This window comes from Mesoplodon mirus (assembly GCF_964341445.2).
Source record: "Mesoplodon mirus genome assembly, chromosome: 17".
Lineage (NCBI taxonomy): Eukaryota > Metazoa > Chordata > Mammalia > Artiodactyla > Ziphiidae > Mesoplodon > Mesoplodon mirus.
In genome coordinates this window covers 19,258,021-19,284,751 of record NC_138993.1, presented here as the reverse complement: position 1 = coordinate 19,284,751, position 26,731 = coordinate 19,258,021, and the positions used below count along the sequence as shown (strand labels likewise).

Sequence of the window (26,731 nt, the reverse complement as noted above, 5' to 3'; positions counted from 1 at the left end):
TAGGTGGGAAAGAATCAGAAGTTTTCATTTCAAAACATCTCTGTATCTACTAGGGAGTGTGCACCAAGATATAGTGTTAAGTAAAAGAAATGAGGTAAAATACGTTACCATCATATAATGTGGGAAAGTGGAGAGATATATGTATACGTACATCTATATGTATACACATACATTATTTGCTTGTGTTTTTAAAAAAGTGAAAATATGAACAAAAAAATCCTAAGAAAACCAAAAAACTGGTTACCTATGGGGAAGGAACAAACAGGAATAGGTATAAAGGTTAGATTCTCTAAGTATACCTTGTTTTACAGTTTGACTTTGGAAATATTATAACAAAAAAAAATTTTAAGCAATTCCTTTAAAATAAATAAATGAAGCTAACCATGCATCAAAGGTGGGATAAAACAGAGAACTGTTTCATGTGAATTTTAAAATCCAGCAAATTATGGGAAATACTTCAAAGGACAAAAAGAACTGCACATACAAGTCTTGAACTACTTTCAGTAGTCATATTGTTGGTATTATTATTCTAAAACTGTCATGTCTGTATTGAGGGACAAAGCAAAGGAATATTTATGTTAGTACAGAATGGGAAAAAAGAGAAACAGATATCAGATAAGAAAAAAAAACTGTACCTTGGATTTGCATTGGAAATATTGGAAGTATGTACTCATGTATTTATCTCTTTAAAAAATACATATTTTCCTAGATTTGCCACTTAAAAATATCTAGAAACAATGAACAACCCAATAGTTGTAAGCACCCTTAAAGCTTAAATTGTGCTGTCTAAACACCATGTGGCTGATTCCAGGTCTGCAGCAAGAAATATAAAGATGAGCCTGAAAAATCTCATCATATCAGGAAGCATATCACAGGGCATGTAGGAAGGACTCAGGAGTCAACATGAAGAGGTTCCCACTGACCAAACATGAAATAATCTAAGCATCAATAAAAATAACTAAAATGGACTGAACCACATCAAACATATTTAAATCCATGAGTTCAAAATAGCATGTGCATACATGTGTGCATGCAACACACAACACACACACCTAAAAACAAAAACTAAGAAACAAAAAAGCCTGGGTCACTTTAGTAGGCCATAATGGAACAAACCCATTATTTTGAAAACTGATCAATAAAACCAGAGTTAAGTAAGTATCCTGCTTTTTCTATGAAAAATGTACTTCACGCCAACAAATAGTTGATACAAGAAAGTTTCGCTTTTTGTAAGTATGCCATATAATAAATAATCACAGAGTTAGAAAATCACCACTTTGCATAAACAAAATATTGGATCTAGTTATGAATGTCAATGACTGCTAGTATTACAAAAAGAGAAATTATCTGATATTTATATACCTCCTTATGGAATTACACAAAATCAACCATAAAATATTCTTGCTCCCCGCTCCTCAAAATCAAATACATATATGATCAAACCTATAGATTGAACGACCAGTTTACAGGAAATACAGGAGCAGAGAAACATGTTAAATGACACCCCATGAATACAATCATTAAAATCCAGACTACAGGAAACACTACAAGACCATCAGCCTAGTTTTTTCAACCAATAAAGTTAAGAGTAAAAAAAGAGGCAAGGGAGATTCTATAAAAAGAAATTTAGTGATATATTAACCAACTGCAAGCACAGACTTATTTTGATCCTAATTCTAACAAAGAACCTAGGCAAAAAATAAGAGAATCAGGGAAATTTCAATACTGACTCGATTCTTTTTTTATAAAACATAAACATAATACCACTATCCCATCTGAAACAAGTAATAATAATCCCTTTATATCATCAATACCTTTATCTTTTACAGATACATGGTAAGTATGAAATAATATAATGTCTGGGATTTGCTTCAAAATAATCATGGGCAAGGAAGGAAGTAGGTAAGAATAAGATGAGACAAGATTGATCATGAACTGGTAATTGTTTAAGATGGGTGATAGGTATATGGGGTTCAATACTCCTAGTGTTTAGCTGAAACACTAAGTATTAGCAATATTAGCTGGTTCATTTTAGAATCCAAATGTTTATAAATCTTTCATACACTGCAAATTTATCCTCAGATCAACATAACCTGTTTACCATTTTAGCAGCTTCATCCAAGTCATCACAAGCAAGAATTTTAAGTCCACTGTCCGCTATCAGTGCCTTAGCATCATCAACTCGTGTACCTGGAAATGATTTATGCAAATATAGACATTTTAAATATCTACATAAAATCATTTAAAATGTTTGTCACAATATACGTTTACAAATATGAAATTTCAACTCACTTCGGTCATTTAATACAAATGCTTCTAAACCAAAGAAAATACTATAAAAACCTGGAGTTACCTTGTGAAATACTTTGCCTTATCACATTAATGGTAATTCAGACAAGTCAGAATTCAAGATATGCACAACAAATAAATAATGTATCAACTTATACCAAGCAAAACTATGAACAATTTTGCTCCAATGTTAGAATTTTTTTTAAACCCACGTTTTAAAAATTCCCTACTATACTCTCATTTTAAAAATACAGCTATTGGGACAAAGTAAGAGAGTGGCATGGACATATATACACTACCAAATGTATAATAGATAGCTAGTGGGAAGCAGCCGCATAGCACAGGGAGATCAGCTCGGTGCTTTGTGACCACCTAGAAGGGTGGGATAGGGAGGGTGGGAGGGAGATGCAAGAAGGAGGGGATATGAGGATATATGTATTCGTATAGCTGATTCACTTCGTGATAGAGCAGAAACTAACACACTATCGTAAAGCCGTTATACTCCAATAAAGATGTTAAAAAAAAAATACAGCTATTTAAAACTATATTTAAAACTAAATGAACCGGGCTTCCCTGGTGGCGCAGTGGTTGAGAGTCCGCCTGCTGATGCAGGGGACGCGGGTTCGTGCCCCGGTCCGGGAAGATCCCACATGCCGCGGAGCGGCTGGGCCTGTGAGCCGTGGCCGCTGAGCCTGCGCGTCCGGAGCCTGTGCTCCACAACGGAAAAGGCCACAACAGTGAGAGGCCCACGTACCACACACAAAAAAGAAAACCAAAAAAAAACCCCTAAATGAACCAAACCCCTTGGAATTATGAACTTTTAAGCAATTAGAGTTCACAGAACAACTGCAAGATCCTTTTACACTTACCTTGTAACCGTACCACAATAGGTATTTTAATCTCCAAATCCTTTACTGCCATGACTATACCCTGTGCAATAACATCACACCGCATGATTCCTCCGAAGATGTTGACCAGAATAGACAGTACCTGCCAATAAAATGTTTTAGATTAAAATTTTAAAGGAGTGACTGTTTTCCCTTCCTTCCCAAGAAAACACTAGTATCTGTGCCTTATGATAAAAGTTAACTCCATGGAAAACATTTTCAGACCAAACAGCCATACTCTGCATGCAGCTCTCATCACTGAAACCTGTGCAGTCCACCACCCAGCAAAACTTATTTCCCCTCCTTGGGTAATTTCAACACCTGGCTCACAGTCTCTTCTCTCCTGTCACATATTAACAAGACCTCCCAATTCCATTTACTTGTTTCCTATTAAGCATAGTCATTACCAACATTACTAACCCAGACCATGTTGTAAGACAACATCATATGCAAGATCTCCAATTTAGTCCTCATTAACTATCATCTCTTCATTTTTCCCCATCAACTCTACCAACTTTTCACACAAACCAGGCCCTCAAAATTACTCAACATCTGTATGGCCACTCCTGGCTACACATCACATCCAAACCTCAGGGCCTATTTGGGTTGGCATTCTTTCATCATCACACTGATAGTCTGAATCGCTATTCTTCTCCTTTAGAAAAAAACCTTATTTGTGTTTTAAAAAGAGGCTTAGTTTATTCAGCTACACCAGAACTTCTCAACCAGTGAGATACAAATGGGTTATAGACACACCAAGATATCGTTCCCCTCACCCCTTAGAGCAGGGGTCGCCAAGCCCTGGACCGCTACCGGTCCGTGGCCTCTTAGGAACCGGGCCGCACAGCAGGAGGTGAGCGGCGGGTGCGGGAGCGAAGCTTCATCTGCCGCTCCCCACCGCTCCCACCACTCCGCATCGCTCGCGTTACCGCCTGAACCATCCCCCACCCCCACCCAGTCCGTGGAAGAACTGTCTTCCACAAAACCGGTTCCTGGTGCCAAAAAGGTTGGGGACCTCTGCCTTAGAGCAATTAGGAAGGTTCTGGGACGGCTGGCACCTTGAGCCAGTGGCCTCTGACAACAAGAAACCTTCCCCATATACCTCCCATGCCCCACTGAAATGTTACTTTCTGTGAAGGCCATGACAGGAAAAAACTTGAGACACACTGAGTTATACTAAGCGTTCCTTATCTTTACCACTATTATTTCTATACTTCAAGAAATAAAGGTCTAGAATTCATAATGGAATAGAATTCACAGTGGACTCTGGCACCCTCCCATCTCACCCCCTCCCGCCCCATGTGGGATAGCTACAGTATGCACCACAGGCATCATCTAGCACTTGAGCCTTAAAGTGACTGGAGCTCTACCATGTCACTTTTACCTCCAGTCCATATCAACTGATCACTACCAAGGACAGATCCTTGACCTGACCAGAATGAACGTCTCTACAACATCAAATGTGTGAATCCCGCTCTTGCTCGACCTCCTCCCCTTCCACTTAACGCCTTTCATCTCTAAGTCTACCACGTCCAATCTGTTAAAGCCTCTAGTGCCTCAACCCCTTCCTAATCAACCAGTCTATCGGCTCTCCCGCATCTGGCGTGCTTCACGATACAGCCTAGAAGCCACAGCTGAGCAAATCGATGACACTGTTGTGGGCACACTCAGCTTCCTCATAGCCACTCCTCTCTCACACCCAGTCTACCTGCCATCCCCATTCAAATAAGGCATGATTCCAGCCTATTAGTTTATCCATTCCAACTTCAAGAAAAGCAAAAGAGTGGGAAAAAACAAAACCAAACACCAAACCTGTGAAACACAAGCATAACCTGAAGAGCAGTATAATAATGATTCATCAGCAATAGTTTGACTCATACCTTAGGAATCTGACCCATACCTTTCAACTTTCTCCATGAGCCTCCTATCCCACTTGAAACTCTCTAACTTCTAGCATATGATCTTCCTTTTCCAGTAATACCATAAGGAGTAACCTCTTCTCCAAAACTAACCTCATCACTAATTACTGTACTGTGTCTCCTCCAGGTCTTCACTCCTTTAGCTATATTCACTCTCTTCTTTATCTTCAAATCTCTTCTCCAGCTAGAAATAGCCCATCTCCTTGGTCTTCTACACAAACACGCATACACCGCACAGCTCTTCTCAAGCCGACCTCCACTCAACTGCGAGCACTACGTCCTTCTGTGCCTCCTCAGACCCCACCGCCGAAAGAGTAACTCTCCTATATGACTCAACACCCTCAATTCCCAATCACAACTCAACCCACTGCAGCCTGGCCTCTGCCCCGCTCTCCTCTCTTTCAGCATCTAACACCACTGCCCATTCCCTTACTTCTCAGAACTCTTCACCCTGGCCATTGATGTCACCACTCTCTCCTGATCTGCAACTATCTCTGTCAGTTTGTTCTCTCCCTCTTTTATTGGGTCTTCCTTCCTTATTCAATCCTTCAGCACTGGGTGGGAGGAGCCAGGTTCCATTCTTGGCTTCCTCAAATCACTTGCATGAGTCATATCCCCAATGCCTAACACTTCAACTTTTCTCAATATATTGAGGACTCTCAAATACACATCTGACCATTATAGGAAGAATATCTTTACAACTATCTACCAGGTATAATCACCACAGGGCAAACTTAACACATTCATTCAAAAATACCAAATTTCTTTACTTTGCCTCTGACAGCACAGAAGATATCACCAACCAATGATTCTCTGCAGCCAGAAGTGCTAACCAATCCCTCACCATGCCACGCCCAAAAAGGAAAAAAATGAACTTAAAAAATGAAAAAAATGAAACCTATCTCAGCAGTGTAGGTTTCATTGCTTTATTCTTACTGACACTGCCTTCGTTATGGACCTCTTCATCCTTCCCAACAAGCAGGTATAATAACCAAATTGATCTCTCCTGCCAGTGTCTCCCTATTCTCCATTTCACCCTTTACTAGCAGAATTACCTTCTTTTTTAAAAATTAAAAAACAAAAAGGTAAGGAGCTGATGTATGTATTTGTAAATGTGCTGGGGTAGAAGTATTAAATTCAAAACTCCTTAGCTATAGATACAGGGATCTTCACAACTTGGGTCTCAATTTGCCAACATTACTTCTTATCATTCATCCCAATAATGCTGTATCTTTATGCATAAGCATCTTACCAATTCATGAACACAGTGGCCCTCTCTGGACCCCATGCCTCTGCACATTTCCTTCCCCTTGCCCAACTCTTTCAATTCTCAACACAGTTCAAGGTATCTTGATCCCTACCAATGACAAATTCTCAGTCTCAATTCAGTAAGACTAGTTACATGAAGGCCACTATCTTATTTCCATAAGCCTTAAAAAAACCCACATTGGTCACACAGTAGATATATTACTTGAAAAAATATCTGATGAATGATAATATGTCTGTTTCTTGGATCAGAATGCTTCACATCTCTTGTATTCTGATAATCATTTATAAATTCGTTATTAAAATTATGGCATATCTATATATGACAGATTATGCAAACATTACAATGAGTGTTTTAGAATAATACTTTAACACAAAAAGTGCTCAAGAGATGTTAGCAAGAAAAGACTCAAAATGTGTGTATTGAAAGATATATATATGAATGGGTGAAATATATGGCATGTGAATTATATCATTTTTTAATTTTTGGAAGCCAGGTTTTTTTTTGGTTTATTTTTATTTTTATTTATTTTATTCATTTATTTTTGGCTGCACTGGGTCTTCGTTGCTGCCTGTGGGCTTTCTCTAGTTGCAGTGAGTGGGGGCTACTCTTCCTGTGGTGCACAGGCTTCTCCTTGTGGTAGCTTCTCTTGTTGCGGAGCATGGGCTCTAGGTGCACAGGCTTCAGTAGTTGTGGCATGCAGGCTCAGTAGTTGTGGCACACGGGCTTAGTTGCTCCACAGCATGTGGGATCTTCACGGATAAGGGCTCGAACCCATGTCCCCTGCATTGGCAGGCAGATTCTTAACCACTGCGCCACCAGGGAAGCCCCGTGAATTATATCTTAATAAAGCTGTTTCTAGAATGATACATTTGCAATGTGTATGAGTGTATGTGTGAAATATATAAGCATTAACAAGGCTTAAAAAAAATAAATCAAATCAATAGTAACAAAAGCTATGTCTGAATAGAATTAAAGATGATTTTTATTTTCTTTTTAGCTTTACAGACTTTCCAGATTTCTGGCTTTTTTGATCAACTAACAGCTCCAAAATTTTTTCTATAGTAATGGGTTCTCATGCCAAATCACTACCATTTATAGTATTATCTAATATCATCCAGTATTTCTTCACCTTGTTTTCTAAATCACAATGGGAAAGTTTATCTTTCTTTCTTGCTAACTTCTATTTTATTGATTTCAGCAAATTTTTCCAAACTACTGAGGACTTTTGAATTTTAACACTCAACTACTATGACGACCACATTTACTAATTAATCAAGTTACTTCTCTCCATTCAAATTCTAAAACATAAGTTCTGCCCCTACCTTTTTATCTGAAGTGATAAGTTTAAATGCTTCTGTTACTTGATGGACTGTGGCACCACCACCAACATCAAGAAAGTTGGCTGGAGTCCCTCCATGAAGCTTTATTATATCCATTGTGGCCATTGCCAAACCAGCACCATTTACTATCAAGAAGGGAAAATGATTTGTATAAGCAACAAACAAAGAAAATAAATTAAGCTTAGCCAATCCAACTCTTAACATAAAAACAGGTGGTACCTAGACAGCCTATATTTCCATCTAGGCCAATGTAGTTGAGATCTGCCTTAGCTGCATCTTTGTCCCTTTCATCTTCCTGGGTCCAGTCCTGTAGGTCAAAGATTTTCTTCTGGCGGTAAGCTGAATTAGAATCAAAATTGATCTTTGCATCCATACATAGCACTTTGAAGGAAAAAAAGAAAGTGATGTTAATTTCAAGATAGACACAATAAACTATACAGTAATCAAATGTTTTTAACTTCAGAAGAAAAACACATTTTGTTACTTACTTAAAGTATTTCAATCTATGTTCACAATTAATTCAAACTGTTTCTTGAAAAAGAATATGTGAGAATTAAAACTGCCCCATCAAAGTTACTGGTTCTACACCTATCCTAAGCAACAGATAAAGAAGGGGAAAAAAAAAACCCTCAAAAGCATTTAATTTTCTTTTTAATTACCAAGAATTAACTGTCCATGCTCCTAGCTAACTCCTTTGCTTGGGCCCAGGGTCTCAACTCAAGGGGATTGTTCCACTAATTGTCTTTCCTGCACTATAAATTCCACCCCACCCCACTTTTCTATTGGCTAAATCAAACTGACTTGTAAAAATGCTGTTCTTTCCCCCACCTCAATAAAAAGAAAGAAAAAACTCTTTACTCCCTGCCTCCCCCCAGCCCCTTACTCTCCTCTTTCTATACAGCATAACTCACGGAAAGAGTTGACTCTTTAAACCTGGGGTCAACGAACTATGGCCTACAGGCCAGATTCAGCCTGTGCTGGGTTTTTTTGGCCTGTGAGCCTACAAAGGGTTTTATATTTTTAACAGGTTATGAAGAAGAAAGAAGAAAGAAAGGGTAAAGGAAGAAGAAGAACAAGTAGAGAAATAGCAGTAACTGAGACTACATCTGCCAAGCCCTGCCTAAAAAACTCCCTGTACCAAGTTTTTCTCCTGCCATTCTCTCTTAAATCCACTCTAATCAGGCTTTTACCTCCAACACTCTACCAAAATGGCCCTTATGAAGGTTAATTCTCTGACTTCATCTTACAATATGTATTCTATCCCTTCCTTGCTCCAATGTAACTACAACTTTCTCCTTATTCCTGAACAGATAGAGGCTAAAAGAACTGAGCAGTTTCAGCTGTTGCACAAAACAAGAGACAAAGTTTAGAGTCAGCCAAATTAACTATTAACAATAAAAACCAACATTCTTTCAGAGGAAGATGACAGAATTCAGTCTCCCAAAATGTCTAGTATACAACTAGAAATTACTAGACCTGTGAAGAAACAGGAAAATGTAACCAACAGTAAAGAGACAAAGCAGTCAAAAGAAACCAAACTCAAGATGACTCAAATTTTAAAGTATCAGAGGACTGTGAAATAGCTATTTTAAACATGTTTAATGATTTAAGGGAAAATATGGTCATAATAAAGCACCACGTAAATAATCTCAGCAGAAAAAAAAACTATGAAAGGAACCATATTGAAAATTTGGAACTAAAAAGTACAAATTGAAATCACTGAAATCACTGGTGAATGATAATATGTATGTTTCTTGGATTGTGATCCTTCAGATCCCTTGTATTTTGATAATCATTTATAAATTTATAGTTATAAATTGTGGCATATCTATATATGACAGATTTTCCAAATATTAAAATAAGTGTTTTAGAAGAATGCTTTAGTAAATGCAAAAAGTGCTCAAGATATGTTAGCAAAAAAATCTGCATGTAACTTTACAGTTGGCCCTCCATACCTGCAGTTTTGCATCCAAAGATTCAACCAACCACGGATTATGTAGTACTGTAGTACATACTTATTGGAAAAAAAATCTGCTTATAAGTGGACCCTCATGGTACAAATTCATGTTTTTCAAGAGTCAACCGTATATCTATTAAATTAATAAAATTAACATGCCATTCAAAAAACAATGAGGAACACATAGTAAAGGCATTAATCCTTAGTAGGCCTCTAAACTATATAAACTCAAGAAGATAAAGACAGGTTCACTCAGGTGATGGTGATTCTCCAATAAAAACATACTTGGGGTGAAATACCTAGGAAGCATGTTTCCTAGACCTGAGCTCTGCAACAACAGTTGTCAGCCACTGACCACTCTGCTAACAGCAAGGGTATGTGTAATATCAGTAAACAGAGCCCAGACTCAATTCATAGTGTTCAAAAGAGGAAAAACTTTGAAGAAATGTACATTTTGGGGTTTTTCCCCCCCTAGAAGTCACAAACGCACCAGGCCAAAATTAATTCCTTACTTGGATATTTCTCCCAACTGAGTTCAGGTCCATAGGTAAGATAATCAAGACAATTGGCATCCTGGGGAGACTAATATCAGTCCATTCTCTTTCATTCAGCTTTCACTGAGTTTCTACAATGACCCTTGATAAAACGAAGTACATGGTTCTGAGAACATTATTGTGCCTGAGATCACTGTCCCTGGCAGTGGGAATGGCTTGAGTTTTGGGGGGCGTTTTCTCCAAATTTGGTAATTGAGGATCAAAGCTGTGATAAACTTATATGTATTATTAACCTTTTGTACACTTTTAGAATTCAGGCACATAAGAGATCTGAAATTCAAATAATATAACTTCTGAGATCACAAAGAAACTCCACCCATTCCTATGACAGACAGTCCAAACTGCCATGGCTAAAAGAATTTTAAAACTATCTAGAATTCATAACCTCTCATTCAATCAAAATATTTACGAAATTAGAAAGAACATTAATTTCTTTGAACTTCTAACTCAGATAAGAGAATGTGACTTGGGACTTCAGTTCTCTAGGTCCTCTGGACTTTTATCACATTTGGACTTTAAATCCAGCTGTGTCTTTATGTAATTTACTATTAGAGTATTTCAGAGTATTTTAATGCCATAATCTAATCTCACTGATGAACTTTTGAAATTCCAACAGACAACCTGACTGAACATAACATGGTGTCAGAAACAGAAAAGAATAAATTTTCAGAATTGAGCATAACACTTTCTTAAAGCTGATACTGGTGTACTATTTTGACCCATTTTAGAAACTTCTGGGGGTAAAAATCTAAACTACCTATAGATGCTCCCATAATAGCCAAAGGAACAACGGCTGGGATTGGAAAGGCAGCCTCAAAGTCAGAACAAGATTACCCAAACAGACAACTAACCTCTCCTCCCTCAAGAGCTCCACATCCACCCTGACAGATCACAGGCTTGATGGTTGAGCTCAGTGGGTAAAGAAAATACTAAGGAATGTTTGGGGGGGAGGGGGCGGGATCAAGTCTTCCCCACTCCTGATGCTTCCTTTCACATTCAAAGGATTCACTTAGTATAAGATCTGTCTCTCACTGTCTGTTTACTTAATTCTTCCCAGAGGAAAGGACGCAAATTATCTGTCTATTTAATCTAGATATTATAAAACTAGGCATGCATAATTCTGCTCAATCCTTCTTCCTCTTGGGAGTAAGCTTCCCACAGCAAACAACCATTTCCAACTGCTATTCCCAAGGCATAGTCTATCCCTGAAAAGACTGCCCTGTTAAAGCCTCATATTTGAATAGATTTATTAAGTCTGTCTAATTGTGTAATTTAGTTGTCGGATCCATTTTAATTAGAACTCTGTCAGTGAAGATCAATAATCACTGGAAGATCTCTCTCAGAAACCCCAATGATGGCAATGGTATGCTAAGCTATTTAAGCAACTGTATTCAAATATATATATATATATGTATTTTTTTATATTACCTTATGTTTCCAGAGCATTACTAGGAAAATAAGTTTAGAGTCTATAAGCTTTCTTCTTACAATTATTCAAACAATTAAACCAGTACAAATTAAGAGGTATACTTCATTCTATGCAGCATATATGTTCCAAAAAAACTGTGCACAAAGGAAATAATTCCAAATTTAGTCATTCAAAATATCCTTAAACTACTATTTTAAGGAATACTATGATAATTTCCCCAAATGTATATTCTATCTTGTCATATGGTAACTTAGTACCAAAAGGAGACAAATATCTATATTTTCTATTTTTAAAAATATTACTTTTGAAACTCAATATGAACCTTATAAATAAAACATATCAATCTGCATGTGTTTATAACTACATAGTCTGCATTGGTCTAAAGCCTCCATTCAAAATATATAAAGAAAGTACTGTGAGAAATGTCGATCTGCTAACAGAGCCTGAGCTTGAACTCATCTGTAAAATAAAGCCTTCTCCTTTCCATTCCCACTGCCTTTGTTACCTCCTGCTTAGATTACTGCTACAGCTTCTTAACCTAAAAGATATACCTTATCGCTAATCTCTTCCTACTCCAATAATGTTGATATACTACTCTCTACCCAAAATATCCCTGTCATACAACTGTGTCATATGTAAGAGTACAAATTCTGCAGTTGACTGTTTAGATTCACCACCCAGTTATACCACTAGCTATGTGTCCCTGGGCAAGTCACTTAACCTTTTGGTAACTCAGTTTCCTAACCTATAAAATAAGGATAGTAATAGTATCTACCTCACAAAACTGCTATAAACATTTAATGAACTATAGGGGTCCATATCTGAAAAGTTCTTACAATAGTGCCTAGCATATAGTATTTGCTATGTTTTCATTAAATAGAGTTTAAAAAAATAAACTTTACTATAGGAAACCAAAGTATACTTAGAATGTCTCTTCTGTACGGTCAAAATTCAAAACTATGTACTATGAAAGAAGAAACTGAAAATAAACCTAAACATGGGAGACAAGCTGAAACCGAGCAGAGATATTTTTCAAAGACTAAGGAAAACAAATGCAACAATAGAATTAAAATCTTCAAATGAAGAACAAAATCAACAGTCTCTGTATACCAGCAATAAACAGTAAGAAAATACAATGGCAGAAAAGATCCCATTCAAAATAGCAAAAAAATATATTTCTACAAATAAATCTAAAAAGAAATATAATACCTATCCAAAGAAAATAAGTCTTATTTAAAAAAATATAAATCAAGACTTACATAAATGGAAAAATAAGGTATTTCTAGTTGGAAAAACTGATTACTAGGAAGATGTTAATTTTTCCCTAACAATTTATAGGATGAATACAATTCCAATAAAATTCCAGTATGATCGGTTTTGAAACCTGACAAAAGGATTCTAAAGGTTGCCTAGCAATAGGAGTTAGTAATTTCACATCCAAGTACCAAATGCAGGACCAAAGGCTTCAAGGAGTTTGAGAACCCCTAAACTGCATGAAAAACAGTGCATATGCACATGCACACATGGGAACACTGGTGCAGACTCCTTGGTAAGGGTTGCTCGTTTTCATGCAATTTTCACTGCATTTCTTAAAATTTGTCCTTGACCCACAAAGGGTTAAGTAATGCCAATCTAAAAGAATAAATAGGTAAGAACTGCCTCCCTTAAAAAAAAAATATCGGTTTCATACAGATAATTCTCCTTCACTGGACATTTCATTTTTAAAATGTGCATCAGCCCTCACTCTTTAAAAAAATTTAATTATTTTTAGTTTTATAAACTACCTCTACAATCACAAGAAAATTTACTCATTTTTCTTTATACAACCATATAAATGACCAGTTAAAAACTGACTTCTATAATAATGAATATAACTAATTAGAAGTATAAAAGTGAAAGAGAGCTACAAATGCTTAAGATTAGAAATGTCCAAAGAGACTTGAAACAAAATCAAACAAATTACAGCAACAGAAGCAATTAATGTAAAATATCAAGAAAAATTTAGGCTGCAATAAAGCAACTTATATTTTTAGAAAAACTATACATGGAAGGCATGATAATTCAAAACCTGATTTACCTTTTAAACATACGTAAAAGAAAAGCTGTCAACGTGACAAGCTAATCTTACTTCCCTAATATTAAAGGACTCTAGTATCAGAATACACACTTTGTACAATAACAATCATGGTGTCTCTAAAGTTTGAAACCTGGGGAGACTAAAATGGCTAATTCCCCAAAACTACAAGTATTTATTCACTACTGTAGTGGACACTCTAATCCATCACTGCCCAACAGAACTTTCTGCAATGATGACACTGTTCTTTATGTGTGCTGTCCAACACAGAGCTGTCCAATACATGGGCCTACAGAGCACTGGAACTGTAACTACTGCAACTGAGAAACAGTTTAATCTTGTATCATTTCAATTAATTTTAACTGCCTCATGTGACTGGTAGCTGCCATACAGTGCAGCTTTATATACTTATTTAAGGTGTTTGTTTTAAAGGGTCTGTTTAATATTTGGTCACATTCACTCTTTTCATTATAAAATAAGCTTCTACATAGAAATGAGTTCACTTCCTTATGAGTTCAACTTCCTCAGTGAAGAATAGGATAAGTGGATAAACAGACAATCAATGTTTGATAAAAGAAGATAAGGTACCTTACCAGCTCCGTCTGAATCCTCTACCATTGGATTTATTTCTACCATGGTTGCATCATATTTCAGAAAAAGGCTGTAAAGCTTGATCATGTTTTCTGCTGCAGAATCCACAATATTGGCTGGAAATCCCATCTTCTGTGCAAGCTGAAAGCAATTTGTCTCTTTATTATAGGAATGCTGTATACATCCAATCAACATTAAATTATTACAAATAAAAAACCTTGTAGTTTATCATTTAAATAATAAGCATGTCTCATTTATGGTCAGACATCAATCACTGAAATAGCATCTACTATCACTAAATGGTTAAACAAAAGTTTTTATTCAAAATCCTCACAAAGCAGGTAGTATGCCCATTTTACAAAGAAAGAGATTCAGAGAGGTCAAATGACTTGTCATTCGCCTCAATTCCTGTCCCTGTGTTATTCCATAGCCTCCATACTACCACTAAGCCTTATGGCCAACCTAAACTGAAAAAAGAGGCTTACATTTTATTAAAACTACATATAAAAGGTAGACCGATAATCCAAATGGTCCAAAAACAATGGCCAAAATATTAACTCACCCTATTTTACCTTTTAGGTAATTTATGAAGAGTGTCTACCAAGCAATGAAGACACATCCAGTCAAACAAGTATTATCCCATTCATTCAAAAATCTACTGAACACCTAACATATGCTAGATTCAAAAGATATACAGGTACTTAAGCTTCTAATCTAGTAGAAGAGTTTACAGTCTTGAGCAGAGATACCTCCCTAAATATACCTGAAGAGCTTTTTTTTTTCCCTTTCAATTTTTATTTATTTATTTATTTATTTTTGGCTGCATTGGGTCTCCGTTGCTGCACATGGGCTTTCTCTAGTTGTGGCGAGCAGGGGCTACTCTTCATTGCGGTGTGCGGGCTTCTCATTGTGGTGGCTTCTCTCGTTGCGGAGCATGGGCTCTAGGCACGCGGGCTTCAGTAGTTGTGGCGCATGGGCTTAGTTGCTCTGCGGCATGTGGGATCTTCCCGGGCCAGGGATCAAAACTGTATCCCCTGCATTGGCAGGCAGATTCTTATCTACTGTGCTCTTCAAGGAAGCCCTGAAGAGCTTTTTAAAAAATACACACACCAGGACTTCCCTGGTGGCGCACTGGTTGAGAGTCCGCCTGCCGATACAGGGGACACGGGTTCGTACCCCGGTCCAGGAAGATCCCACATGCCGCGGAGCGGCTAGGCCCGTGAGCCATGGCCGCTGAGCCTGCGCGTCTGGAGCCTGTGCTCCGCAACGGGAGAGGCCACAACAGTGAGAGGCCCACGAACCGCAAAAAAATACATACACCAAGGTCTCAACCCAGAAGTTGTGGTTCACAAGTTCTACAGTGGACCAAAAATCCATAAATATTTTAAAGTTCTATAAGCAATTCTGAACCACTGGTGTAGAAGCCACATGTCTCTTTTTTTGTCCTAACTGTTGCAGCTGCTCAGGAAACCTATGGAGTAGTTTTCTCCTCACTTCCAATTGCTATCTAAGGCTACAATATATCTGACTTTCAATAACAGAAAATACTAAATTCTTTGAAAGTGAATGTGATTCTTGCAAGAAGACAAATGCAAATAATCAAATGAAAATAAAGTGGATGATCAAACTAAGAAATGTAATTTTGGGTTAAATATTTCAAAAAAAGAATAATGAGAAATAAAGTACCATTTCATTTAGAAAGATTTTCACTAGGTTACAATCTACTGTTTTAAATGTAAACATCTGAGAATTGCAAAAGAATTCTGATCAGCCCAGTGTGACATTAGTTTGTCAAGCACTGGGCTGGGAACTATTTCTGTTCATCCATCACTCAAAAAGGTACAATCTTAGTAGATTATTCCTTCAAGTATTCTTGTAAATCAAGTATTTTCTTTTTCATTTAAATTTAAGTCTCCAGTCATCACTCTCACATAACTACCTAATGAATCAAATCTCTGTCCCCTTTAAACATTTATACGATTCACTTGCCTAAATGACTTGCTTCATGCTTTAGCAGGGAAATCTTTGTATCAGTCAAAATTCCTGCTCTATTGTACTTCAATACCATAAGCTTCTTTTGACAGTTTCCTAATAAGAGATGTTAATTTCATTCAAACTTTAATATTCAAACTTCTTTTTAAGATGGGTCACTCTTTTTTATATATAAACTAAACAATTTAATAGCAGTATTACAAACATTAACAAGCAACCCTCACAGGCCATAATACTAAACTTCATGGTTAAGTTTTTGTTTTGGGGGGCTTTTCTTGGGTGGGGTGGGAATCAAATGGGAGGAAGAGGCATACAAGAAGGATGGTACAGAAAACTAGTGAAACTGTAGGCACAATTTACTGAGTATGTGCATACACTGAGAGAAAGTCCACAGCTTTAAACAGATTCTTAAAAGCGTCCATAAAACCCCCCAAAAATAAAATCTCTGATCTATCGTAGGGATCTATGAGACAGTGTCCCTACCATTCCATACAACTTACAGGAAATAAAGGGGGGGATAGGACATGTTAAATGCCACCATGGGGATGTAAAATCTAGACTATGAAAAATGATAAAGTATAATTAACCCAGGTTCTTCAACAAAATGAAAGAAAATGGGTGAAGAAAGTGAGGGAAAGGAAACCTATAAACTAGAAGAAGACCTATGAGACCTATTAACCAACCACAGTGAAAGAACTTATATGGATCCCAACTCAAACTGTAAAAGAAAAAAAAAAATTGAGACAATTAGGGAATTTGAATGATTGGGTAAGTGATGATATTAAGAAGTTATTGTTAGTTTTACTAGGGATGGCAATAGTGTAGTGGCTATTTTAAAAGAATCCTTATCTTTTAAAGATACATAGTAAAATATTTATGGAGGATATGAAGAAAAACGCTTTAGATACTTCTAAAAAGTTGCAATTTCAAACTACATATTAACATGCCTTAACACTCAAAAAATTTTTTAAGAAGTTTTGTCAGTCACTTCACTTATACAGAGTTAATTCTCTTTATGGGTTGTAATTATCCAATCAAAAGCTAGAAATGTTTCGGAGTACAACATACCCGGACAGCTTGTTCCTTTTTGATACCTTCTACAATATCAATAGGTTCTTTAACTATGGCCTCAGGAGTCTCAGCAGCAACATCTTCAATGTTGACACCACCTTGAGAACTTCCTATCAATACAGGACCCTAGCAGGAGGGGAAACAGCCAAAATATCTAGATTTTATTTTGGAACCGTCAATAAAATCTTAATATCTATTTGTGTACACTATCAGACTTATACATCTATCACTCCCCACTATTTTTAAATTCCCTTGAGAATTTATCCTTGCATCTCCTGCACAATGCCCCCCTAAGTGTTCAACTGAAATAATGGAAAAGAAGTGAAAAGGAAGAGGAAGACAATGGCTCACCTGTGAGGGAAAAAGATTAAAAATAGATACAAATGTATACCAAACAACTTAATATAAACACATACATATGTGAAATATAACCTAAGCATTTTTCACAAGAACTGAAGGGACATTAAAGTATTGTTTAAAAAACATTAAAAAATCATAAAACAGTTTACTGATATTTAATAAGGAGAGCCTAATAAACAAAAGGTCCTGATTTTGTAAGCTCTAGCCCTACTGGAAGTCAGTAAAAAAGAAAGCTACCTACCTTGAAAGAATAGCTCTGGCTATTATCATGAGCAATATAAGAAGGTAAGATGATAAATACCAAACAATTAAGTTAACTTTTAAGTCTTCTAAAATCAATCAAGAAAAAACAAAGTAAAATTATCTAATAGATTTACTAATTTATGCACAAAACCAGAAATAATCTTAACATGCAAAAACAAGGAAATGGTAAAACCATGCTACTAAAGATTATTTAATGCATCTAGAAAGGAAAATGATCTCAGCAGTGTAATCTGGGAAAAAATGATACAAAACCTTAGATTCTATTCTCAACTGTGTTTTTTTTTAACATAAAGTGTGTTTAAATATGCACCCTCCCACTATTCACACAAGCAGAAAAAAGATAAGAAATAAAACATTAAATGATAAGACTTTTGTTATTTTATGTGTCACTATTTTCCAAAAAAAATTTCTACAGTGAATATATTATTCTTAATCCAGAAAAAAGAAAAAACAAACCTCAAAAGACTAATTTCACTTTTCTATCCCAGCACCTAAGTGTTTCAGTAACAAATTCATTTCAAGGTATAATGTAAAGAAATAATATTATATTCATTACTGTTTGGAGAACAATACAGTCCTTCAAATCCTCAAAATATGGCAATAGCCAAAGGGACCAGGGTGGGGGAGGCGGGGGTGGGGGGTGGAATTTATTATTTTTTAAAGAGAGTTAACTGTTATTTAGGCAAAAAAAAGATTTAAGTATCAGCCTTCCAGGAGAAAAACTGGGTGCTTGAGGAACAAGGATGGGTGGAAGATTTGTATTTCCCTGTACATCTTTGTACCTTTTAAATTTTATACTGCCTGACTAGATTTCAATATGCACGTGTAATAGAGAATTTGGCTGGCCTTTGTCCCCAGTGCGTGGGAGGCAACTTCTAAACCCTCCCCTACATCTGAGAGTTTATGTTAATGAGGTGACTCACAACGGACCCCTAGATAATACAAAGGAGATGACTCAGGTGGGCACTGACCAGGTCAGAAAGACTAATGATGTGATTAGAAGGTTGGAGCTTTGAGCCACATGATATCAGCCTACACTTCCAAGAGGGAAGGAGGCCTGGAGATTAAGTTTAACTCAGTGGGCAATGATTCAGTCAATCATTACTACTTCATAACCCCTGCACACCCCCACTGCCACTACCCAAAAATACTCTGGACATCAGGGTCAGCAAGATGGTGGAAAAGAAAGCCCCAGATTTTGCTCTCCCACAGAAACACTAACTTAACAACAATATATGACCAAAAGGTCTATTAGAGAAAACCAGAAACCAGTTAAGAAGTTGCAGTACCCCAAGCAAGTTCAACTGCAAGGAAATGGGTAAGAAAAGTCATTTTATTTCATCTAAGTGAGCCCCTCCCGCAAGCCAACACAGCTCAATATCTGAGAAATAGCCCAATGCGGGGCTTCCCCCTTGGGAGGGAAAGAGAAGAGTCAAATGTGCATCCAACATTTCTGCTTTTCAGGGGTCTGTCCAAGGAACTGGTTTCTGTCTCACCTGACTTGGAGGGCTAACAGGGAACCTGCCAACTCTGAATGTCTTGTGGGGGAGAGGCACTGAGAACAAAAGAAAGCTCAGCAACTTGTGACAGCACCAGAGACCTTGTAATACTACAGACAGAAGCCAACACAGCTCACCAAAGTTGGAGGAAAGCACCCGACTCATGGCTTTCTTTTTAACAACTCAAGGAAGTAGAAAAAGAAGAACAAACTGAACCCAATGTTAGCAAAAGGAAGGAAATAATAAAGATTAAAGCAGAAACATATGAAATAGAAAATTTAAAAAAAAACAGAAAAAAATTAGCAAAACTAAGAGTTGGTTTGTTAAAATGATCAACAAAATTGACTAACCATTAGCTAGACTAAGAAAAAAAGAAAAGATTCAAATAACAAAAAGCAGTAGTGAAAGAGGAGACATTACAACTGATGCCGCAGAAGTGAAAAGGACCATAAAAGACTACTATGAACAATCAAACACCAACAAATTGGGTAACCTAGAAGAAATAAATTCCTAGAAACATACAATCTACCAAGACTGAGCCATGAAGAAATAAAAAATCTGAATAGACCTGTAACAACGAGATTGAATGAGTAATCAAAAACCTCCCGACAAAGAAAACCCAGGACGAGATGGCTTCACTGAAGAATTCCACCATTCTTTCTCAAACTATTCCAAAAAAAAAAAGAAAACTGAAGAGGAGGGAACACTGCCAAACTCATTCTATAAGGCTAGCATTACCCTGTTACAACATCAGACAAAGATACTACAGGAAAACTACTGACCAATATCCCTGATGAATATTGATGGAAAAACTCTTAACAAAATATTAGCCTACCAAATTCAATGACACATTAAAAGGATTATACATCATGATCAAAGGGGGTTTATTCCTGGAATGCAAGGATGGTTCAACATTGGAAAATCAATCAGTGTACCACACCACATTAGTAGAATCAAGGTCAAAAACCACATGACCATCTCAATTGCTGCAGAAAAAGCATTTGAAAAAATTCAACACCCTTTCATAAAAACACTCAACAAACTAAGAAGAGAAGGACTACATCAACATAATAAAGGCCACAGATGAAAAGCCTACAAAGAACATCATATTCAATGGTGAACAACTAAACGCTTGCCTTCTAAGATTAGGAAAAAGGCAAGGATGCCCATTCTCACCATTTTATCCAATATAGTATTGGAAGTCCTAGCTAGAGCAACCAGACAAGAGAAACAAACAGAAAGCACCCAAATAGGAAAGGAAGAAGTAAAATTACCTCTGTTCACAGATATGATCATGCATATACAAAACTCTCAAGAATCCCCCAAAAAACTGGCTAAGAATAAATGAGTTCAGCAAAGTTATAGCACAAAATCAACACACAAATATGTCTTGCATCTCTATACACTGACAATGAACAATCCAAAAAGGAAATTAAGACAATGATCCCATTTATTGATATAACAGAGTCAAAAAGAATAAAATACTTAGGAATAAACTTAACCAAGGAGACAAAAGACTTGTACACTAAAAACTACAAAACAATGCTGAATGAAATTGAAGAAGACACAGATAAGTAAACATCCTGTGTTCATGGATTGGAAGACTTAATATTATTAGAATGTCCAATACTACCCAAAGCAATCTACAGATTCAATGCAATCCCTATTAAAATCCTAATGGTATCTTTTCCCCAATACAATCTTTTTTCCACTGTCCATTTTTTGCAAAAATAGGGGAAAAAATTCCTAAAATTCACATGGAATCTCATAGGACCCTGAATAACCAAAATATCTTGAGAAAGAAAAACAAAGCTGGAGGCCTCTTACTTCCTGATTTCAAAACATATTACAAAGCTATAGTAATCAAAACAGTATGGTTCTGACATAAAGACAGACCTCAATGGAACAGAATAGAGAACCCAGAAATAAATCCTCATATATATGGTCAAATGGTCTTCCAAAGGTACCAAGGCTACACAATGGGGAAAGGACAGGCTCTTCAACAAATGGTATTAGGGAAACTAGATACCACATGCATAATAATGAAGTTAGACCCTTACCTTATACATATGCAAAAATTATCTCAAAATGGATGAAAGACCTAAATGTAAGACCTGAAACTGTAAAATTCCTAGAAAACACAGGGGGAAAAAAAGCTTCATGACATTGGATTTGGCAATAATTTCTTGAATAAGAGAAAATCACAGGCAACAAAAGCAAAATACACAAATGGGACTATATCAAACTTAAAAACTTCTACACAGCAGAAGAAACAACAAAAAGGCAACCTAGAGACTGGGAGAAAATATATGCAAACTGTATGTGAGAGATTAATATTCAGAATACACAAAGAACTATAACTCAACCAGAAAACCAAACAATCCAATTTAAAAATCGGCAAAAGACTTGAATAGACATTTCTCCAAAGGAAATACACATCTTAGCTTAGGATGCTATAACAAAATACCAGACTGGGTGGCTTAAACAACAGACATTTATTTCTCACAATTCATGGTTCACACCCATATTAATCTCCTTATCAAATGGTTCTTCAGCCACACCCTTCATAATTATCTTCCGAATAGCTTTCTAGTTTTTTGCAATATAGGCAGGCTGAGAATTTTCCAAACGTTTAACTTCTGATTCCTTTTTGCTTAACAATTCCTTCTTCAATTCATTTCTCTCTTCTCAAATTTTACTATAAGCAGTAAGGAGAAATGAAGCCACCCCTTCAATACTTTGCTTAGAAATCTCCTCAGGGGCCTCCCTGGTGGCGCAGTGGTTGAGAGTCCGCCTGCCGATGCAGGGGATACGGGTTCGTGCCCCGGTCTGGGAGGATCCCATATGCCGCGGAGCGGCTGGGCCCGTGAGCCATGGCCGCTGGGCCTGCGCGTCCGGAGCCTGTGCTCCGCAACGGGAGAGTCCACAACAGTGAGAGGCCCGCATACCGCAAAAAGAAAAAAAAAAAAAAAAAAAAAAAAAAAGAAATCTCCTCAGCTGGGACTTCCCTTGTGGCGCAGTGGTTAAGAATCCACCTGCCAATGTAGGGGATATGGGTTTGAGCCCTGGTCCGGGAAGATCCCATGTGCCTCAGCGCAACTAAGCCCGTACTCCAGACCCCACGAGCCACAACTACTGAGCCTGCACACCACAACTACTGAAGCCTGCACACCTAGAGCCGGTGCTCTGCAACAAGAGGAGCCACCGCAATGAGAAGCCTGTGCACCGCAATGAAGAATAGCCCCCGGTCCCGCAACTAGAGAAAGCCCATGCGCAGCAACGAAGACCGAAAGCAGCCAAAATTTTTTAAATTAACAAATAAATTTGTTTAAAAAAATCTCCTCAGCAAAATATTTAATGTCATCACTCCCAAGTTCTACCTTCCACAAAACACTGGAACATGAATACAATTCAGTCAAATTCTTTGCCACTTTACAACAAGGATCATCTTTTTTGCACCATCCAAAGACATGTTCTTCATTTCTGAGACCTCACCAGAATGGTCTTTACCATCCGTACTTCTACCAACATTCTGTTCATGATTATTTATATAATCTCTAAGAAGATGGAAGCTTTCTCTGTATCTCTACTCTTTTCTTTCTGAGTCCTCACCAGAATCAACTTTAAAAGTCCTTTCATGGCAATCTCAGCTTTTTCTAGCATGCACCTCAAAACTCTTGCAGTTACACAGTTCCATGACATTGGCAGTTAAGGCTTCAATATATGAATTTTGGGGAAGACATAAACATTCAGTCCATAATAACATACAAATGGCCAACAAGCATGTGAAAGGGTACTCAATATATTATTAATCATTGGGGAAATGCAAATCAAAACCACAATATTACCTCATACCCATTAGGATAATTTCTGTCAATAATAATAATAATAGTGTTTATGAGAAAGTGGAGAAAATGGAACTCTTGTACTCTGTTGGTAGAAATGTAAAATAGTGGACTCACTGTAGAAAACAGTACGGAGGTTCCTCAAAAACTTCAATATATGATCCAGCAATCCCACTTCTGGGTATATATCCAAAAAAACTGAAAACAGAACCTCAAATAGATACTTCCACGCCCATGTTAACTGCAACATTATTGATAATAGCCAAGAGGCAGAAGAAACCTGGATGTCCGCCAACAGATGAAAGATAAAGAAAATAATGTACATAAATACAGTGGAATATTACTCAGCCTTTAAAAGTAAGGAAATCTTGACATATGCTACAACATAGATGAACCTTGAGGACATTAGGTTAAGCAAAATAAACCAATCGCAAAAAGACAAATACTGCATGATTCCACTGATATGAGGTATCTAAAAGAGTCAAAATCTTAAAAATAGAAAGAATGGTGGTTGCCAGGAGTTGGAGGAAGGGATAAAGGAGAAGGTGTTTTTCAATGGATATACAGTTTCAGTTTCACAAGATGGAAAATGTCCTTGGGCTTCCCTGGTGGCGCAGTGGTTGAGAGTCCGCCTGCCAACGCAGGGGACACGGGTTCGTGCCCCGGTCCGGGAAGATCCCGCATGCCGCGGAGCGGCTGGGCCCGTGAGCCATGGCCGTTGGGCCTGCGCGTCCGGAGCCTGTGCTCCACAACGGGAGAGGCCACAGCAGTGAGAGGCCTGCATACCGCAAAAAAAAAAAAAAAAAAGAAAATGTCCTTGATCTGTTGTACAATATGCACAAAGTTAACATTATTGTACTGTACACATAAAAGCTGTTAAAGATAGTAAATTTCATATTCTATGTTTTGACCACAATTTAAAAAATAAAAACCACTCGACTAGAAACTCAGTGAGCTTTTGTGGCTGCCAATATTCTGTGTATTGTCACATATCAATATGTCAGGAGGGTGACACATCCCTGAAGCAAATGGAAACTTTATGCTTGGGACTCTCCCAGACCTTGCCCTATGCATCATCTGTCCATTTTGCTGGTTCTGATTTGTATCCTTTGGCAATAGTAAAACTGTAATCACAAGTGTAGTATTTTCCTAAGTTCTGTGAGTCATTCTAGCAAATTATGGAACCTGAGGGGTACTAGGAATTCCCAAACTTGTTGCCAGCTCATCAGAAGTGAGGGTGACCTGGGGACCCCCAAACTTGAGGCTGATGTCTGAAGTGAGGGCAGTCATGTGGAGGACTGTGCCCTTAACCTGTGAAGTCTGGCTCAATTCTGGTTACTTGGTGTCAGAACTCACTGCAACAAACACAAAAAAAATTTAATAGAAGAATTCATTGTGCGTTTCTGAGACTAAAGAAGAGAACAATGGCAAGCTTAAGTCAAGGGAAATGTTTGAAATTAAAGTCTAATTTTTACTTTCTCTATAAATTTCAAATGAAAAGGTATTCTTCATTTCCTCCCTAGAAAGGCAATTCAAAATTATAAGCTTTTACAGAGATCTAAAGAGAGAGGAAAAAACTCAGATTTAAGAAGAATCTATCAACTACTGTCATGCTATTAAAGTAAAATATAGATAATTGAATCTACTGTCATGCTATTGAAGTATAATATAAGTAAATTAATCTACAGATAACCCCCAAATATAATTTTATTCACCTGAAAAGGGAGAATCAACAAACTTTTAAAGTATTTGAACATTTTATTCTAGTTTTACTGTCCTTTTCATACCTACTGATAAGAGAAGTGAAAAGCCACATAAAAGGCAGCACTACTGGGGGAAAAAAGTTTCTCACTAAAGTAATGATTAGATCTCCAAGAGTTCGCTATAAGTTAGAGAAAAGTCTAAAAAAAAATACATATGAAATAATAAATATATAAAAGAAAGTGAACAAATTCTCTTTGTACTAATTCTCTGACCAACTAGAAAGAAACCCCAAAATTTATAGCCGATTAGTCAGAAGAAAGCTTACATAGGTAAATAAAATAGAGATCAGTTAAAACAATGACTGTATTTTTGCATATGATCATGACTGCTGAAATGAATTGGTGCTTCTGTTTAAATGATTTGGTTTTAACTTTTAAATTTTAGTAATAAGCTTTCAGAAAAATTTAAGTTCCAGCAAAGAACTGTAATTTCAAATAAATTAATAATGCTATTTTCACCTTCTTAACCTAAATCCTCTTTTCTTGTTGGTCTTGCAAAAGGTTTTGCCTTAAAATGGATTTGAATTTAAAATCATATGACAAAGAGGCCACTTAAAATAAATATCTCTTTTTAAGAAAAGTATGGAAAATAAAATTTGGAATTCTCGCAGCACATTTTATATTTAATCCAAGCAAAGTAAAAAACTGACACAGTTAAACGTACCATTCATTTACAGCAGACTGCAATGTTTTTACTAGGAAAATAAAGCAGCAAATGTGATTTGTTAAATCAGATTTGTCTCAGCCCAGAAGTTCCCAACAGGCACTGGGCAAATGTTAAGAAATCTGATTTTTAAAAAGTACCAAAACACAGAATAGGAATTTAAATTGATTTTTTTTTGGCATGTCAACCCCATGGTACATATCTGCCCAGGCTTCCTGATGAAATACATACAAAGAATACCAGTAGAGTTTATGATTCATCTTCTGAAAACAGATAAGCAACAAAAGCAATTTTCAAAGATCAGTTAAGTCCTGGACTTCCCTGGTGGTGGAGTTGTTAAGAATCCGCCTGCCAATTCAGGGGACATGGGTTCAAGCCCTGGTCCGGGAAGATCCCACATGCCGCAGAGCAACTAAGCCCGTGCGCCACAACTACTGAGCCCGCGTAACATAACTACTGAAGCCTGCATACCTAGAGCCCGTGCTCTGCAACAAGAGAAGCCACCACAATGAGAAGCCCACACATGGCAACAAAAAGTAGCCCGTGCTCACTGCAACTAGAGGAAGCCTGCACACAGCAACCAAGACCCAACGCAGCCAAAAATAAATAAATAAATAAATAAATTTTTAAGCCCGCATATTAAAAAAAAAAATCAGTTAAGTCCTAAGCATATGACTTTAATTCAATCAAAATGGGCTTTTCTTTTTAAATAGCTGACTTATTTTTTGTTGTTTAATAGGAACCTGTCCAGAGGGATTCCTAAAATAGTTCTTTTTACCTCAAAAAGGAACACCAACCAACTCCACATTGGCCTAGTATGATAGCATCAAAGCACATTACAATGTCTTTAGCCAGATGGTTCAACTAGTACTATTGAATTTTTAGCATGAATTATTACAACTATATATTACTTGTGCAAATGAAATAAAAACATTTTTCCTTAATAAGACTCAGAGTTCTGCA

The 26,731-nt window shown here is 37.0% G+C and overlaps 1 protein-coding gene across 1 annotated transcript in view; it reads right to left on the bottom strand.

The window, feature by feature from the left end:
• SUCLA2 (succinate-CoA ligase ADP-forming subunit beta) overlaps positions 1-26,731 on the bottom strand; it is a 48,813-nt gene that overhangs the window by 3,484 nt on the left and 18,598 nt on the right. The window contains exons 5-10 of the mRNA XM_082602655.1: positions 17,371-17,499; positions 14,313-14,451; positions 7,925-8,086; positions 7,688-7,830; positions 3,159-3,279; positions 2,102-2,190 (exon numbers count right to left, since the gene is read on the bottom strand). Of these exons, the coding sequence (XP_082458781.1) occupies positions 2,102-2,190; positions 3,159-3,279; positions 7,688-7,830; positions 7,925-8,086; positions 14,313-14,451; positions 17,371-17,499 (783 nt within the window). The remainder of the gene's footprint in view (positions 1-2,101; positions 2,191-3,158; positions 3,280-7,687; positions 7,831-7,924; positions 8,087-14,312; positions 14,452-17,370; positions 17,500-26,731) is intronic.